General features: G+C 56.0%; 1 protein-coding gene across 6 annotated transcripts; it reads right to left on the bottom strand.

Moving 5' to 3' along the window:
- Window positions 1-1,455: 1,455 nt before the first annotated feature.
- On the bottom strand, window positions 1,456-6,111 carry LOC122421511 (leukocyte immunoglobulin-like receptor subfamily A member 6). Of its 6 annotated transcripts, XM_043437576.1 has the most exons (8): window positions 5,280-6,111; window positions 5,052-5,122; window positions 4,940-5,020; window positions 4,628-4,721; window positions 4,192-4,494; window positions 3,673-3,984; window positions 3,164-3,347; window positions 1,456-2,208 (listed from the first exon to the last, which is right to left on the bottom strand). In XM_043437576.1, exons 1-8 carry the CDS (start codon window positions 5,311-5,313, stop codon window positions 1,896-1,898), a joined length of 1,392 nt encoding a protein of 463 aa, XP_043293511.1. In that variant the 5' UTR covers window positions 5,314-6,111; the 3' UTR covers window positions 1,456-1,895. The 6 variants fall into 6 exon arrangements, with proteins under 6 accessions (XP_043293511.1, XP_043293508.1, XP_043293509.1 ...); XM_043437573.1 differs by lacking the exon at window positions 4,940-5,020 and having other exon boundaries at window positions 4,628-4,912; window positions 5,087-5,122; window positions 5,280-6,110; XM_043437574.1 differs by lacking the exon at window positions 4,940-5,020 and having other exon boundaries at window positions 3,688-3,984; window positions 4,628-4,912; window positions 5,087-5,122; window positions 5,280-6,109.
- Window positions 6,112-18,438: the final 12,327 nt, after the last annotated feature.

Genomic DNA, 18,438 nt, shown 5'->3' with positions numbered 1-18,438 from the left:
GAGAGTGTGTGGAGGGTCTGCCGTGACTGATGGACGGCCACTTTGCTGGGAATCGGCCCCTACGCAGGGGTTGGCTTCCCCAGCCTGCTTCAGCCCCGCCTCACTCAGGTGAGAAGCTAGGGAGGGTGATGGAGCCAAGGGATGGCTCACGAGTCGGGAGCCGCAAACAGGAGTCAGTACCCGAGGGTCAGGAGGGACAGGACTGCATTCCAGCAGCCCCCGAGCTTCCCTCTGACAGCGACCCTGCCCCCTCCCTGGTATGTGAGGACCAGGGAATCACGTGGGGGCTTTCCTTCCTCTAGGCCTAAGATTCGGCAAAGTTCTGCCTCCCTAGGTAAGGCGTTTTGTCTCCTTTTGCCCACGTGAAGTCGCTTCAGTCCTGTCTGGCTCTTTGCGACCCTAGGGACCATAACCTGCCAGGCCCCTCTGTCCATGGGATTTCCCAGACAAGAGTACTGGAGTGGTTGCCACGCCCTCATCCGTCTCCTTTTGAATTTTATGCAATGGAGATCCTCGTGCACACACTTAGAGCTTTTCTTCACTCATTAACTAACATGCCTGAAGGTTGGTCTGTATTACTGTGGTAGTTCAACTTTTCTCTCATATAGAAGTCCGTCGCAGGGCTTCCCTGGCAGTCCAGTGGTTAGGAATCCACCTTCCAATGCAGGCAATGTGGATTCCCTCTCTGGTCAGGGAACTGAGATCCCACGTGCAGAGGGGCAATTTCAAGCCATGTGCGGTGGTGACTACTGAAGCGCGTGCTCCCTGGAGCCTGCCCACCACAACCAGGGTCTGCAATGAAAGACCCCACATGAGGCCATGAGATCTCACCTGCTCCAGCTGGGACCTAACATGACACAGCCACATAGATCAGTAAAATATTTTTAAAAATGAAATTTTAAAGCCCGTCGCATGTACGCACCAAAGCGTTCCTGTGTGTGAGGTCTTCCGAGGTCTTCCGTGATCTGAGCGACCCTCTGTGCTTACTCTCCTGCTTCTGTGCTGGTGGTTACACACAGTTCTCCCCTGGGTGGGGCTGTGTGTTTCTCCCTTTTACCTGATGGTCGTTACTTCCTCCCCAAATGACTGAGGCGATCTGCACTCCAAGCTGTGAGGTATTGGAGTCAAAGTGCTCCGTGTTTTCTCCCACAATTGGTACTTGCTCTGTTTTCTCTTTCTCTCTCGTCTGAATGGACTAAGGTTTTGGCATCTGATTTCGTGGAGAGTGGGGCTTGAAACTGAGATGGGAATGATCTAACCATGACGTGTAACGCAAAGGACACATCTGTGCGCATGGGGCCATCGGTGGGGGCTGGGGGGACCAGACTCGCTCCTGTGGGAAAGTCAGCCTGCTCCTTCCTTCCCACCCGGCCTTCAGCGCATTCACCCCGGCTCCTTGAGGTTGGCGACGGAGAGCGTTTGCAGCAAAACAGACACACAGTTCACACACCTGGGGTCCTTATAAAATGTTGTATTCCTTAGCCGTTTACCAGCACAGCACCTGGCTGTCACTTCAAACGTCAGGGTGTCCCCTCGCAGCGATGGTGTCTGCAGAAACCACACCGGGTGTCATCTGATGAGGAGAGCAGGGCGTGAGGGGTCGGGGGATTCAGGGAAGAGTTCTGGATCCATCTGTTCCCAATGGGGCCCCATTTTCACCCATTTATTCAGTTACTTAAACGACGTTCTGTTTCTGAGAAGGGATGGAGGTCATTGCGCCGAGCAGAGACGGCAGGCATGAACAATGAGGCTCACGTCCTCCAGGAGAGCGGACAGAGCCTGCGGGCCTGCAGGGTGAGGACCCGCCCCTGCTATTAGGATGCACCTCGGGCCGGGGGTGGGAGGAGCCGGGAGTCTGGCGTCCCCCCTCCCCGGGAGGGAGGGGCCCCAGTGAGCTAAGGCCGAGCCCCCAGCCCCCCCTCCCCGGGACTCCCGGGCCTCCTCCCGCCCCCAGGCGCGTCTCTCTCCCGGGGTCTCCGCAGACAGCGCACGCAGCACGCGCGGCAGAGACTCTTTCCCGAGCTCCCGGGCGGAAGCTCGCGTCGGGGGCTGCGGCGCTCTGGGCTGTGCCGGGGGCTTCCGGTGCTCAGCTCCGGGCCGCGTCTCGGGCTTCTCTGCAGTCGTGCCGAGCCTGGCAGAGCAGGACCCCGAGGAGCAGCAGGACCGAGGCCGCGAGGCCCATCCGGATGAGATTCTGCACCGTGTAGTCTGGGGTGAGGGCGCACAGGTCAGCGCCGGCCCGTCACCCGGAACCGGGGTGTGCGCCCAGGGCACCCGCCTCCCGGGAGAGGACGTGGCCCCGAGCCCAGCCCCTGACGGGACGCTGTCCTCCTCCTCACTCTGGGTCTGACCGCGGTGATGGGGGAGGGTGTCAGGGGGCCCGAGGGTCCTGAAGGGAGGCTGTGGGTGGGCCGTGTCCTCCTCGGGAGCCTCCCAGGGCCTCTCTGTCTTACTGTCTCAGACGTTCCTGCTCAGGACCCTGAGCTGACGGAGCTCAGACAGCACAGGATGGGGCCCGCCCCTGAGCGGTGGTCTGCGGGGTCCTGGGGACCCACCACCGCTCCCCACAGCCTCTCGCTCAGCCCTCTTCGTCTGCGGGCTTGATTCTACCTGGGGGAGGGGGCGATCCCTGGAGCCTCCTGGGGCAGGATGGGGTGGAGGCGGGCCTGCTTCTCCCCAGACTGACCCCCTTCCCGCAGCCTCAGGCCCCTACAGCCTGTGGTTCCCGCGCCTTCTCTGCCCGACTCCCCGCCGGCCCTTGACGATCTGAGGGGCCTTGTCCACCCAGAGAATCTCAAAGCGCCCTGGGGTGGGCTGTCTCCCCTGAGCACAGAGCCCCGTGACTCCCCAGTTGTTGAATTGGGGCCCGAGGGTGGGGGCTGGGCCCATGGGTCCTGGGAATGAGCCCAGGAAGGGGTGCGCCGGGCTGACCGGGGTCCCCACCTCACTCCCCTCTGCCCTGCACGGCCCTGTGGCCTCCCCGAGACCCTCCCACTGCCCCCCTGCCCCTCCGGGACCCCAGTGGGGAGGAAGGGGCGGGGCCGGGCTCCCAGGCCCCTCCCTCAGGGGGCCCCTCCCTCAGCGCCCCCTCCTCCACCACCTCCGGGGCCTCCCAGGGCACAGAGCCCTAGCTGCTGAGTCAGACGGACAGACGGGGCCTCACCTGAGACCAGGAGCGCCAGGGGCTCGCTGGGCCGGGACAGCAGGTGGGGGTCTGTGCCGAGTGCACGGTAACACCTGTAGGTGCCCCCGTGGGCCGAGCTCACAGGACTCAAGGAGAACTCGGCCCGGAACCGCCCGCCTTGGTCCTGGGCGCGCAGACGCAGGGGGCGATGGGCTGCCCCCTCCTGAGACAGAAGGAAAGTGTCCGTCCTGTTTCCCGACTGACATAGCAGGGTCACATTCTCCCCCGGGGCCACCGAGGGGCCCGGCCACGCCGAGAGCGAGGGTCTGTCTCTGAGCAGTCCTGCAGAGAGGAAGGGGGTGCGGGCCCCCCTGGTTCTGAGCGAGACTCCGCGGCCTCTCTGGACCCTCAGCGCCGTCTCTGTTTCTCCGAGTCCCCCCTCCCCCACCCCGTCTCGCTGTCCCCTCCCGGGGACCCCTCCCCCTGGCCCCAGCATCACCCCTGGGGCTCCCCGGTGGGGCCTCTGCAGAGTCAGATCCCCGACTGACCCGCTGGCCCCTCACCTGCCACCAGGAGCTCCAGGGGGTCGCTGGGGGCCGACCACTCGGAGGAGAGGCCGTGTCCACCGTAGCATCTGTACCGGCCCCCGTGGACGGTGCCCACCGGGCCCAGGGGGAAGTCGGCCTGAGAGAGCCCCCCCTGGGCCCTCCGGGCAGGGCGCTGGGGGAGGTCCCGGCCCCCCTCCTTGGACAGAGCGAATCTGGCGTAGCCGGCGTCAGAGCGACACTGCAGGGTCAGGTTCTGTCCAGAGGTGACGACAGGGCCCTGCGGGCTCAGGAGGGACGGCTTCCCAGACAGCCCTGGGGAGAGACGGGGCCGGGTCGTTGGGACCGCGTCCCCCGTGGACGCCCTTCCCAGCCCGGCCCCAGGCCTCGCCGTCTCCGTCTGTGTGTCTGTCCTGTGAGCACCACGCTCTCTCCCCCCCTCACAGGGGCTCCCCTGGGAGCAGAGACCCGAGTATGTTGTCTTGTCTGCACAAATGTGGGGTCAGGACGGGACTTCCTCACCTGAGACCAGGAGCTCCAGGGGGTCGCTGGGGGCCGACCACACCCAGGGGGTGTCCCTGTTAAAGCCGTAGCATCTGAACGTCCACCCATGTCCGGGGCTCACGGGGCCCACAGGGAACAGGGCCTGGGTCTGCCCGTCAAGGCTCCGCTGTCCATCCAGGGTCCGAGAGGACTCGTCTTCTCCTTCCTTGGTCAGAAGGAACCTGTTAAATCCCTGACAGGAGCCACACTGCAGGGTCACGTTCCCTCCCGAGGTCACCAGAGGGCTCGGCAGGGCTGAGAGGCTGGGTTTGCCGGAGGGTCCTAGGAGAGAAGGAGGCAGCTGGATCCCTGGGGCTCCCCCCTTGCCCCCCAGGGCTGGGCTGTGAGAGGGACACCCCCTGAGAGCTGACCCCCTTCCCGAGGGCAGAGCCTGAGGCCCCCGAGGGTCTCTCACCTGTCACCACCAGCTCCAGGCGGTCACTGAGCTCTGACCAGCGAGTTCCCCTGAGATAGTAGCACCAATAGCGCCCTGCGTGCTGCTCGGTCATCTGTGGGATGGAGAACTTGGCCTTGTCCCCTAGTTCCAGGGGTTTCTGTCTGTCCCAGGGGACTGAGCTTCCCTCTTTATCCAAACGGAACTCTTGGGCCCCAAGGGGCTCCTGACACCAGATGGTCACGGGGCTCCCCCAGGGGGCCACAGAGCCCGGCTCAGCCCAGATGGTGGGTTTGGGGGGGTTCTCTGGAAGGAAATCAGAGACAGACTCACTAGGCGTCCCCCGCATGCCCCGGCTCTCAGCCCAGGCCTCCCAGACTCCTCCTCCATGAGCCCAGAGCTGCCCTCCCCCTCCCCGTGGCCTGGGGGTGAACCTTGACCCCACGAGAGGAGGGAATTGGGCCCTGGGGACAGACTCACCAGCCTGCACCTGGGTCCTCAGGCCCATACTCAGCGCTGGAAGAGAGAGCCCTGTGAGAGGTCTGCCCTCAGCTCTGAGCAGTGCCTCTCCTCCCAGGGAACCTCCTGGGCCCTGGGGCCCCCTGACGGAGCAGGCTGGCCGGGGTGGGGGGTCCCTCCAGTCCAGGGCTCCCCCTGCCCCTCCTCATCTCACCGAGGCAGAGCAGGGCGGGGAGGGAGGGGGCCATGGCGTCTCCTCCCTGCGGTCTAGGCCGTGAGGATGGAGGAGACCTGGGTGGCCTCTAGACAACAGACCACAGGGTGTGTCCTCTCCGGGGCTGGGGCTTCCTGTCACATGGTCATCAGGTCAGCGTCCCCGCTGGAAGGGGACCGACCCTCCCTGGAGCCGGGCCCTGGTTTGTGCAGGCTGAGGCTGGAGCAGGCAGTGGGTTCGACAGACATTTCTGACCACTTCTGGGGCCTCCCGTGAGTCTAAGCTGTGCTGAGGCTTCCTGGACTGATGGCCTTTCTCCCCCCAGGCATTTGCTCCTATTTCTCGGTGTTGGCCATGTGCCTGGCTTAGAGATACACACTGGACACGACAGATTCAGACCCTGAGCTTGCAGAGCTCAGACTGGCAAACGAACAAGCAAACAGCTTCGGCCACCAAAACCCCCTCAGAAACTCGTGTGTTTTCTTCCTGTGGCTGCAGAGCAGCTGCTGGAAGTCACCGCGTTAAACCGACACAGTTCCGTTCTGGAGGTCAGAAGTCCAAACCAGAAACCCGGAATTCAGACCGCGTTGTCGTCAGGCTGCGTTCGTCCCAATCGATCGCTCTGCGGGAAATCTCTCCCCTCACCTTCTCAAGCTTCCACAAACGACCGTCTCCCTGGCCTCACCCCTCCCATCTTCAAAGCTGGCAGTCACAGCTCTCCAGCTCCCGCTTTCAAGTCACATGTGCTCTGGCCCTGTCTTCCCTACCTCCTTGTTTCACCCGTAAGGACCTTGTTGGTGACAGGGGACCCCCTGATCCCTGGATAATCCAGGACTGTCTCCCCATCTCCACCACTGAGAAGGTGTGGTGTGTTAGGGGATCTTAAAGGGAAATTCAAGGCTCATCCTCAAATAATTAAATGATGATAAAACTATGACTCACGCTCCTTCCCGATGGAGTGGAGCAGAGCAGGGTGACGAGTGCTGAAATCACAGCGACTCTCCTGCCCGCCCCGGGGTGAGCAGAAGGACCAGACGACAGAGCCTGGGAGGTTGCGCTGACCACGAGGATGCCGTGGGCAGGTGACCTCACCCCCAGCATGCGTTTCAACGCTGAAATTTTCACCAGAAGCAGAACAGCTCTTCCCCTACATGTCAGTCTCCGAGGCCATCACACAGAAGATGTAAGAATCCTTTTTGTTCAGAAAACAATTTCCACCCGTCATAAACCCAGACGTGTGCTCCAGGCATGGTCCAAATATGCCATCAGGTGACGAGAGCCTGATGCCGGGCTCAGGGCTAGACGGTCAGAAGATCAGCGGGTCCTGCCCAAAGTCTGAGCCCCTCCTGGTCTTGCGTGGCTCGTGTTCATCTCGAGTCTCCGGCTCAGGGCCGCCTGTGTGGACGCAGTGAGGTTTCCATCAGTCTCCTGACCGGAGACCCGGGGCTCCTCCCCTCCCAGGGGCGCTGGGGAAGGGGAGCCAGCCGAGAAAGGAGGACCCAGAGCGCTCTGGCCAGATGCAGGCCGTGCACTGGGGGCGGAGTAGCAGCCAGGCCGCGCTGGCCTTGTTTCTCCTTATTGGTGATTGCGGGTGAACTCGGCGTGCCCCGGGTTTCCCCAGCGTGAAGCTGTTGTTTGCCCTTGGTGACCAGTCCCTGGTGTGCAGGGAGATATTGCTCCTCTGAGGATTTGAACATACCGCGGTCCTCATTAAACATTCACTTAATAACTTTAGCAGCTGCTGACCTTGCGCTGTAGCCACATGTCTTCTCCCGGAAGCATCCGTTTGCATGTAAATCTCACTGTTTATAATACCCACCTGCTCTGAAATGCCTGTGAAATACGGCTGATTCTTTTGTTTCTTTTCCCAGAGTACAGAGATGCACCTAGGCTTTCTTACTGCCCTGTGACTCAGAGGCTCTATGGTATATGTGCTATCTTTAAAAATTTTATAATGTGAACTGTTTTTAAAGTCTGTGTTGAATTTGTTGCAGTATTGTTTCTTTTTCTGTTTTGGCTTTTTGGCTGGGAGGCATATGGGATCTTAGCTCATATGGGATCCTCAACCAAGGATGGAAACCCCGGCATTGGAAGGCGAAGTCCAACCACTCGACCGGCAGAGAAGTCCCTGAGTGGTGTGTTTTACCTTCTGGTTGCGCTCATCCCCTCTGCCCGCATACTGCTTCTCTTTGGGTGTTTCCTAGTTGTTAGTTTGCCATGTAAGGTTTAGTATCAATTTGTCTAGTCTTTGAGAAAATGCTGGTTGGTGCATTTTGAGGGCTGGGGCTCATTTATAAATTAGCTGAAGAAGAACTGACGTATTCGTCAGGTCCAAGGATGCTGTCCAAGGATCGGATGTCGCTCTTCATTTCTTCAAATCTGACTTTTGTGCCACTCAGGAATGTTTGAGACACACACTTACGTGGGGTCAGTTTTGCACGTTTTGTGTTACATTTATCCCTTGGAATTTTCCTCTGCTGTTGTTTTTGTTGTTCCTACTCAGGGGAAGTTGGGATTTCTTTGTGGATCTGAAAGTGGTTGGTTCATAGAAATTAATTTTATAGTGACTACAAGTCTGACTTTTTGATGGTGAGTGACTCTCACCGAGGTGTGTCTAGGACTCTCCAGTCGGCTTCCTTCTGCTCCCTGCGCTCCCCGCACCACTCAGCCCCCGCCCCTTCCCATCCCGTCCCCCCTCCCCTCTCCCTCTTCTTCCCCCTCCCCTGGTGGCCCAGCTCCCCGGGGTCTACACCTGCAAGTTCTCCCTGGTGTCCACGGTCCTGCAAGAACTGTCTCATCCCGCCTGTCCCACTGTGTTTGCCCCTCAGTGTCCCTGCCAGAGAAGAACACGTACAATTCATGTGAGGACAAAAAAAAAAAAAAATACAATTCATGTGAGGCCAAAAATTCGGTGAAAACGAGCAAACAAAAACTGGTGATGGTCTTTTCTGACTCTTCTAATATTTCACCTTTTGGTTGGGGGGCGGGCAGGGAAAGGACAACTGGCCAGGTTTCCTGGCACCTAGAGAACAATGAAAATTCTGTGTAAATGCAAAAATTGTAAAGACGTGTCTAATTTGGGGAGCCTGTAACACTACAAAATAAGAATCTAAAAGTGTAAAACTGTCACGAAAACAACAGGAATAAGCTCTTTCTCTGTGGCCAGGATTTGGGACATTTCCTTAAGGGCTGATGGTGTTATAGCCACGCTTTCCGGGAAACAGGCTCACTCAGAAGGACAATGCAGATAGTGGAGTGCAGTTTATTACGCCGGCGGGCCCAAGGCAGAGTCTCCTCTTAGCCAAGGACCCCGTCCCGCATTTGTGAAAATCTTTTATACCCCATGCGTACGTGTCTAAACCCACCTCCTATCCCATGTGTACGTGTCTTAACCCACCACTTGCCCCATGTGTACATGTCTTAACACACCACTTGCCCCATGTGTACGTGTCTTAACAGTCAATAGTCAATAAGCCCGCAGTTACATTCCAACCAGTTAATAATCGATAAGCCTGTGATTACATCTTGACAGATGCGAAAAAAGTTTATGACCTGTCCAGAGACAGGTGTGATTACGGTATGCTTCCTCTTAGGCAATGAGTAGCCTGGATGTGATCTTCAGGATTCCTCTGTCTGGAGGGGGTCTTATCCTTCCATTGTCGTCCTCACAGGCACTAAGCAGAGGGTTCAGAGTCCACTGGAGAGGCAGTCGAGCACAGCCAGCACGGACAGGCCTGAGATGGAGTTCAGGCCCTATGAATTCCTTCTTCAATGGAACCAGATGACACCCTGGACAGGCGGCCTTTGGTTACCGCCCGTCTTCCCATTGGCCTTCCGGAACGTTCTCGCATGTTGCTCCCTCCACCCAGCAGGCCTGCTCCGCTCCAGGCCCCCTCATCTGGGCTCTGCTCCCCAAGTCGGGGCAGGGGCCCAGGCCGCTCCCAGCACCCTGCTCTCTCTCTCCCTCCCCAGGCAGCGGCCTGACATCTGGGGTGTGCTCTGAGGCTAGAGAGGTATGGCCTGGCCTGAAGTGCCCTGGAGTTGTGGTCTGATCTGGGAAGTGAGTAACCACTGCTCTGCTCTGTTCTCCTTAGAGGGTGAGAAGACCATCTGACTTCAGAACCGAAAGGCTGACTGGAAGGGAAAAGAGGAAGCAGGGATTGACAGAGACATTGTCTTCTGTTCCAGGAGGCAAAGACGCAGAGGCTTTCAGAAGGGGTGAAGTCAAGTTCACAGACTGGATTCAATCCGTTGAACAGGTTTTCAAGCATGTGTTTTTAGCCTCCGTTTCACATCCCTGTGGTGACCTGCTCTTTCATTTTCGATGTGGTTGACGGCTCTGTAGGTGTCAGAACCACTTTCAGCCCCGACCTTGAAGAATGTACCATCCCTGGGGCAATTCCAAGCAGTGGGAACAGGAGCCCGTGAATACACTCCCAAGTGTCACTGCCTCTGGAGGGAAGACCCTGCAGGGCGTTCTCTACACCCTCCGAGGTCCTGGTGGAGTCCCGTGCCATCACCGCCTGCACGGACCTCAGGAGCGCTTCTCTGCCAGGAATTCCTTTCCTTCACACTCTCCCTGCCCCACTCCCGCCTTCTTGCTTCTCGGACAAACTACCTACACTTCCATCCTTGTCTTAGGCCGTGCTTCCAGGGTAACTCACAGTAATTCGGGGACTGGAAAATGCCATGTGGTGTTTTGGGTTTGTTTTTTCCAATGACATCATCTCTTCTCTGACTGCTGGAGACCACTCTCCTTAACCGCTCCATGACTGCTTGGACTTGCCCATTTGTTCATCCATTCACCATTCAGGAATCTTATCCCTGCTCACTAAAGAAATATTTAAGCATGTCAACCCGTGACCACCCCAGGAAGTGCAGAGATAAAATTGAGCAAAACGCATGTATTCTCTGCCCTCAAGGAAGGTCTGGTATCATAGAAAAACTAAATGAACAAAACAATTACACAGATAAGTGTTTCTAGCGAGATCTGTCATAACCAGACTTAACCTGAGTCTGGATGAAGCAGGCACAGTATTAACTCATCATAGATAGAAACATGATACGTGGATAAATACGTCAATTGATTGATAAGTAGCTAGATGATACATAGATACTTAGATATTACAGATAGTTACATAGATAGATACATAGACACACAGGTAAATAGCTACACAGATACATACATATGTATGTAGGTAAATACACAGATACATGGTTACATAGATACATGGACAATTGCATAAACAACCAGACCACAGTGTATGGTATCAGTGGAGAAACTTCCCTGCACTGCTCCTGGTCCTAACAGGCTGACAGTGCTCAAAGCGCTCATTTCCTCGCTCATACACTGAGACTTCCCAGCACAAAAGGAGAAAGAAAACTCTCCTGTCAACGTCACGTTGTTCCATCAGGAGGCGCAGAGACAGGCTCTCGGTCCGGCCTCACTCACGCCCTCCAGGGTAGGCTGCACACCTCAACTGTGAAGCTTGGTCTCTGCCAGCCCCCCTCCCCACCCCACTCCACCCCCCACCCTCATATCCTGTGACCCTGGGCTGCGCTCTCCACACTCACCCCTGCCTCCCAGCTGGCTCAGATCGTTTCTAAACCGAAAGCCTTCCGTCTTCAGGCATGGGTGCTCTAAGGAAACAATTATGTTTGTCTAACATGGGCGGGCGGGTGTGCAGAGAACCAGAGGGGTCTGGGACAGTGGCTGGATTCTTGCCTGCACCCCAGGAGGCTCACAGGACACGGGCCCTATGACGAGGCAGGGGTGGTCCGGCGCCCCCGCCGCCTGAGTCCTACCATCACGACACCCAGGGGAGGGGCCGGCCTTGTGAGGAGGAGACTGGGGAGGGGGGTCCAACGTGGAGGGAGGGAGAGACCTGGGGTTTAACAGAGTCACAGCCCCAGAGAGTGGCTGGTTGAGCCCAGAGCACCAAAGACAGGCTCACAGGCAGAGCTGGGTGTTCAGGAAGGGACCTCCTCGGGATGCTGGGGTCAGCAAGGCAAGATCTGATAGAGATGGAGGGCAGTGATGTCCTGTCCGAGTGGTCAGTCTGTCCAAGCACTCAGACCTGTGGCTGGTCCCAAGCCTTGCTGCATTCAAGCCCAAGGGGCCCCCAGCCCCAGTGGTTGCTTCTGTTCAAGGAGAAGACAGCCAAGCTGTTGGTGTCTGAAATCCTTGCTGGCATCAAGGTCCTCATGCCTTAGGAGTCTTGACCCAAAACCCCACATCTGCCCAGACACCCCCCCTCCCCGCCACATGTCCCCAGCCCAGCTGACCAGGTCTTCCAAGAATCAGAAAGACCAGAGCCCCGAGCTCTGCGCCGAGAGGAAACCCAGGAAAGGGGTGCGTGGCTGCCACAGGGGGCCCCCAGTGGGCTTCAGGAAGCCGGCTCTGCGGTCAGTCACTCTCCTCTGAAAAGCATTTCCCTTTCTGCATGAAAACAGCCATCCTCATCACTTCCTTCCCTAAATCAGGATGAGATCGGCCACACACTCTGTGTTGAAACTCACCCCTGTGCAGACACTCAGGCAAGGCAACCCTGCCCACCATTTACTGCCGACCAGACCTGTCACTCATTTTTAGACCATGTCGCCCCAGGTAGGAAAGTCAGCAGGAGAGGGGGCGAGAGGCGTTATTGGCAGAGGGCAGGGCCCCGTGGAACCTGCCACAAACCTATGAGTGTTGTCATGGATGGATTTTTAAGTGAAAAAGCAATAAACGTGGCCTCTCAATTATTTTTCTTGTTGGGAAATGTCAGGAAGCATTTAATAAGAGGCTTCCTGTGTGCTGTTTTGGATCTGTCAGGAACCCTCTGGCCCTTATTGATTCCTGAATATTCAAGAATTAAGAGGAGAGGCACGCCTTTCCCAGGGCTGAGGAATCCAGGCATTTCTCATTACAGTGATAAGTACTCTCTTCCTTTTTATGAACCTTAGGGTAAAAGGTGATTGTTTGCAACTCTCTCTCTTTGATAGGGATCATCTTACGTTTTGTAAGTCTGGAATTTTAATCTTTGTCTTTGCTGAGAATAACCACCTTGTAAGACAGTATATATGCCCACACCATGTTGATTAAAACACCTTTGCTCCATCAGAGCTTTGGTCCCCGTGTCTTTCTTTCTTTCTTTCCTTCTTTCTATTCCTTCTCTCTTTCTCTCTCTATTTCTGGCTAATTCCTTGGAGCGCGGAGGCCCGCTGAGCTCACTTTCTTGCCCAGGCTTCTAAGCCCCTCTCGAGAAGGCGCACTGTGCCTTCACCCACTCAGAGGGCGCCCGGTGCCCACGTGCAGCAGCGCGAGCCCTAAGACAGGGCTCTATTGGCTTTCCACGTAAACCAGGGGACAGCAGCCTCTCTCTCTCTTACTCTCGGAACCACCAGGTTCCGGCCCATTAAAGGACCAACAAGCGCTCTCTCTTACTTTCTTATCATTGACTCCGGACCCCCAGGTTCCGGTCCATTAAAGGACCAACAGGGAAAGAAAACAATGATACAGACATTCAAAAAAATGGGATGCATGCCTGCTAAGTCGCTTCAGTCATGTCCGACTCTTTGCGGCCCGGTGGACTGTAACCCGTCAGGCTCCTTTGGTGGGATTCTCCAGGGATTCTCCTCCATGGGATTCTCCAGGCAAGAATACTGGGGTGGGTGGCCATTTCCTTCTCCAGGGGATCTTCCTGACCCAAGGACTGAATCCACATCTCATATCTCCTGCATTGGTAGGCAAGTTCTTACCACTAGTGCCACCTGGGAAGCAAAAAAAAAAAAATGGGGGAGGGGATAAATAATAACAAGAGTTTGCATTTGTCTAGCTCTTTCTTGCCCCCTTTATTGGCTGAATGTTGTTACCTTTACTCTGTGGTCTGGTTCGGATTCAGACTCAGGAAGCGACCCAACCTCACTCCCACCCACATTCTGCCCCAGGCCTCTTGAGTAGGTTCTGTTCTCACCAGCTCTGACAGTTCAGCAACGTGGTTGCTTATTCAACAGCCCTGTTAGAACATGTGTTTTGGTTGTTGTTGTTCAACCGCTAAGTCATGTGCGACTCTTTTCAACCCCATGGACTGTAGCCCGCCAGGCTCCTCTGTCCATGGGATTCTCCAGGCAAGAATACTGGGGTGGGTTGCCATTTCCTTCTCCAGGGGGTCGTCCCAACCCAGGGATCGAACCCGTGTCTCCCGCATTGGCAGGCAGATTGTTTACTATCTGAGCCCTGATGATATCACACCTATTATTCAAACTGGGTGTCTTTTCATTGAGTCATTCAGATTTTGAATAATTTGATTCTAAACTAGCCATTAATCACTAACTCTAAAATTGTTTTTTAACTGAAGTATAGTTGACTCACAATGTCATGTTTCAGCTGTTACAAAGTGTACACTGAAAAGGGACTCGGACATGTATCTTTTTCAGGCTCTCCTCCATTATACATTACCACCAGATATTGAATATGGTTCCCTGCGGTCTACAGTAGGTCCTTGTTGCCTATCTCTTTTTTTATAACTTTATTTTTGGCTGCACCGGGTCTTCATCGCGGTGTGGGCTTTCTCTAGTTGTGGTGAGCAGGGGGCCCTCTAGTGGCGCACAGGCTTAGTTGCCTCGCGGCAAGTGGCATTTTCCCAGACCAGGGATGGAACCCGTGTCCCCTGCACTGGCAGGCGGATTCTTAACCCATGGAGCCCCAGGGAAGCCCCAGATATCTATTTTATATAGTAGTGTGTGTCTGTTAATCTAGTCTCCTATTTTATCCCCTCCCCTGATCACTAGTTCTTTATCAGGAGTCTCCAGGTTTCGATAAGAGGTTCTGCCAGTGAGCACTTGGTACCATTAGAACAAAACACAAACCCCTCTGGAAAGAGAATTTTTATACAATTTTCTATGACTCTTGACTCCTTTTTATAATTCAGAGAAATCATTCACTTTGACTATTTTATCTTTTTATCATATTATGAATCAACATAGCACCTTTTTGGAATCAATGGTTTCCCACTGATGGGACTCTGCTGTGTATAACCAAAGCACCGTTAGAAGCCTTATGGGGTGTATGGCCTGCCTCAGAAAATTAAAATGTGGAGACGTTAGATAGTACTGCATATAAATGAATGTACTATCATTGGCATGCATTAGTTTTGGGTGAGTGTGCATATGTGTGCAAGCCCATGTGCATGTGTGTGCATGTATTTGTGTGCATGGGTGTGTACACATGTGTGCATGTATGTGTAGATTATTAGCAGTGCAGTTCAGCAGAAGAAATGAAATGGCTTTTTAAAAATTAAATCGATACATTTTTAGATGAAGGATAATTGCTTTACAGTACTGCATTGGTTTCTGCCAAACATCAACACGAATCAGAGAAATGGCGCTTTTTAAATATTTATTTATCTGGTTGCGCCAGGTCACGAGGGATCTTCGACCTTCTTTGGGACACTTGGGATTTTTGGTCTTCTTGTAGCTTGCAGGATCTTTGACTGTCCCAGGTGAACTCTTAATCATGTGGGATTCAGGTCCCGACCAGGGTGGAACACGGGCCCATCGGGAGTGCTGAGTCCTACCCGCCGGACCAGCAGGGAACTCCCTGAAACGTCTTTACTTGCCTATCACTGATCTGGTCCCCGGAGCGGCCCCCGCTTAATGGCAGGACACACACACACACACACACACATACACACACACACCGCCGGAGTTTGATACTTAGCCCCTGCCAACCAGTATAAACACACCCCGTGGCATTTATTCCGCCCCTGTGTTTCCCTGTCCACGCTCCACCAGGACGGTACCCAGGGGAGAGGGAGCAGTCGTTAGCACTGCGGGGAAGACTCCGGGCCCCCGCAGGCGCTGGGTCCGAGCTGACCGGCCGCGCGGGCCTCGCTCACAGGCTGATGGAGGCTTACGTCTGCGGGCAGCGGTAGAGGGGGTCCATCCTCGCTCTGCTCCCTGGGGGACCGGGGACCCTTCAGGTCATCGCGGTGAGCTCTTCGTCCCCGGGAGCTCAGCGTCTGAGCATCTGTCCCTGCCCCCTCACACCCGGGCGACGTCTCTCCTCCCACCACGACGGGGCCCACTCTGACCCCCTCACTCACGTGAACACACCGGAGCCGGCAGGGTCGGAGCGCGAGGAGGAGCCTCGCTGCCTGACCACGCAGCACTGCCCGGCTCGTCCTCCAGGTGGTGCCCGAGGGCCTCAGAGCAGGAGGGGCCGTCCCTCCCCGTGGGAACGTCCTTGCGCCCCAGCGCCCTGAGTCCATCCCCGGGCTCCGGAGGCCACAGGGTCGGGAAGAAGAGACTAGCCCTGACTTCCGGTTTCCGGTCCTCTCTCTGGGCCCGTCTTCTCTTCCCACCTGCTCCCCAGGTGGGAAAGGGTTTTCTTTTACCTTTGTCTTAATTTCTCCTAGACCCTGTCTGCTCCCTGCTGTGGGCTGGAATCATAAAAATCCTTCTAGTGGGGCAGACAGCCATGAACCGGTCATGGAACCTCTCCAGGAATGCCAGCCCTCCACACTTCCCTCTGCTAAGCACCCACCTAACCGCCTGTCCTGGGGTCAGGGTCAGGCCAGCTTTTAGGGGAAATGCACCATTCTAACTGTGGTCATTAATGTATGTGTCAACCTGCCTGGGCTAAGGAGCCTCCAGTGCTGGTAAAAACAGAATTTCTGGGCCTGTCTGCGAAGAAGACTCTGGAAGAGATGAGCTGAGAGAAGGGGTCCACCCTCACAATGTGGGCGGCTCCACCCCATCCCCCGGGGGCCCCACAGACCGAGCAGGGGCACGGGGAGCATTCCCGCCTGTTCTTGCGCTGGGACGCCCAGCGGCTCCGGCCCTCAGACCCAGAGCCCTGGTTCCCGCCTCCCCAGCCCCGGGCCGGGACTGACACCGCTGCGCTCCGGGTCTCGGCCTGCACACCCGCACTGACGCCGTCACACACCCGCCTGACGCCGTCACACACGGACACTGACGCCGTCACGGACGCACGCTGACGCCGTCACACACGCACGCTGACGCCGTCACAAACCCGCGCTGACGCCGTCACACACCCACACTGACGCCGTCACACACGCACGCTGACGCCATCACAAACCCGCGCTGGCGCCATCACACACAGACACTGACGCCGCCACACACGCACGCTGACGCCGTCACAAACCCGCGCTGGCGCCATCACACACAGACACTGACGCCGCCACACACGCACGCTGACGCCATCACAAACCCGCGCTGACGCCATCACACACAGACACTGACGCCGTCACACACCCACGCTGACGCCGTCACACACCCACACTGACGCCATCACACACAGACACTGACGCCGTCACACACGCATGCTGACGCCGTCACATACCCACTCTGACGCCGTCACACATGGACACTGACGCTGTCACCCGCTCTCCTGGGTCTGCACCTCCAGAGGGCAGTCCTCGGGCGGACTCTCCACCTCCTGAACCCCGAGAGTCTGTTCCCGTGATGGTCTCCTCTCACAAATCCCCATACAACCGTGTGACGACCTGTCGGGCCTGGAGAGTCCTGAATAATACAGGAATGGTGGGAAAATAACAGAGAGGAGCAGAGAGAGGCAGAGAATGAAATAGAAACTGCGCACAAGAATGGAAGCGGAGGAACCAAAGATGAAGACTCCCGAGTTAGGACGCAGATCTCTGCAGGAACTAACCTCCAGTGCAAATAAGAAATGAAAGATCAGTACTAATAATGAGTTGGGGGCTGGGCACCCTCCTCTGAGCCAGGACAGAAACCTCCCGGCTGTGGAGATACAGCCCGCCATGCGGTCAGGGCGGGGCAGGTGTCCACGTGGGTCTGTGGCCCCGTCACTCAGAGCTGGCCGACCTTGGGCCAGTTACCTAATGTTTCAGTCCCTCGCTTCTTGCAGAAAAGTGGAGAAGAGAGTAGGACATTCTGTGGAGGGTTCTACCAGGGTTAAATGTGCCAATGTTTGCACAGAACTAAAATAGCCATGGTAGGAGCTGGCTGAGGAGCCTGGAGAATCCCGTGGACAAGGGAGCCTGGTGGGCTGCTGTCCATAGGGTCGCACAGAGTCGGACACGACTGAAGCGACTTAGCAGCATCAACAGGAGCTGGCTGAATCAAGGATGAATTGTTAAAATATGCTTCAGATGTATAAGGACATTTAAAATACCAGGCCTGTAAGAGGCGTGCAGGTTTCCTCTGTTTCTATTAAGAGCTAAAGACCAAAATATCGACAACTGGACGCTGCCGCCCCCTAGCGGGATTTGGGGGTAAAGTTTCTGTTTTAATCCGAGTGGGAATGACAGTCTGACCCCCATAAGCAGGGTGGTGACCACGCACACTGCTCAGCGGAATCGGGGCTCTCCTGGCTGCTTCTGGGGTGGAGGGGGTGTCCCTGGTTAGCCTATACCTGGACCTGGGGTGACAAGGGCAGGTGGATAGTGGCCCAGATTGTGGACCCCCGTAAAGGAGGTGGTTGGGGTGTGGACCCTGGATTGACTGGTTTGTGTTTGATATGTGCGCCCGAGGAAGAGGATTCTTGCTCAGGAATTGGGGTAAGGGCACAATGAGAGAGGCAGGAGACCTGTACAGTTGACTCAGGCATATCACCAGCTCATCCAGGAAAACAGGTGTCCGGCGTCAGCCTTAAAATTCAAAGTCCAGTTTGGGTTGTTATTGTTTTATCCATTAGTATGAGTTTATTTAGGAATGGCAGAGGGATTGCAATTCAGGACATTCAAACTATGGCAAACTACAGTCAAATCCAGAGAACAAAGGAGAGGAATGTTACTTAACAGAGAAAAAGGAGGAAGCTGGAAGAGGCTGCTTTGAATCAAAGCCCCTTGAAGAAAAGCAAGCATTCAGGTCACTGATGGTTTCTCGTTGGCTGGGATGTGGCTGCTTCTCATTGGCTGGGCTGTGGCTTTTTTTTCTCTTTGGCCAGGCTGTGGCTGTTTCTCATTGGCTGGGCTATGGTTGTTTCTCATTGGCTGAGCTGTTGTCGTTTCTCATTAGCTGAGCTATTGCTCTTTCTCATTGGCTGGACTGTTGCTGGGCCAGGAGAAAATCATCCTTCCGCTGCTGCCTAGTAAGATAACTGTCTTCCTGCCCAGAAATGTAAAGTAAGCTGCAACAGAGGGGAGAGGCGAGAGAGCGCCCCTCTAGGCTTCCCAGC

This window comes from Cervus canadensis, chromosome 18 (assembly GCF_019320065.1).
Source record: "Cervus canadensis isolate Bull #8, Minnesota chromosome 18, ASM1932006v1, whole genome shotgun sequence".
In the NCBI taxonomy this organism is placed as follows: domain Eukaryota; kingdom Metazoa; phylum Chordata; class Mammalia; order Artiodactyla; family Cervidae; genus Cervus; species Cervus canadensis.
The sequence above is the reverse complement of the archived record's forward strand: the minus strand, read 5'-3'. Positions and strand labels throughout refer to the sequence as shown.

Bases quoted from the DNA above. Each gene is read 5' to 3' on its own strand.
- LOC122421511 (XM_043437573.1), bottom strand. From the start codon at position 5,313: ATGGCCCCCTCCCTCCCCGCCCTGCTCTGCCTCG. The intron at 4,495-4,627 runs GTGAGAGACCCT...CTTCTCTCCTAG, and splicing joins CCTGGAGCTGGTGGTGACAG to GACCCTCCGGCAAACCCAGC. The intron at 2,209-3,163 runs GTGAGGCCCCGT...CCCTCACCCCAG, and splicing joins CCTGGCGCTCCTGGTCTCAG to ACTACACGGTGCAGAATCTC.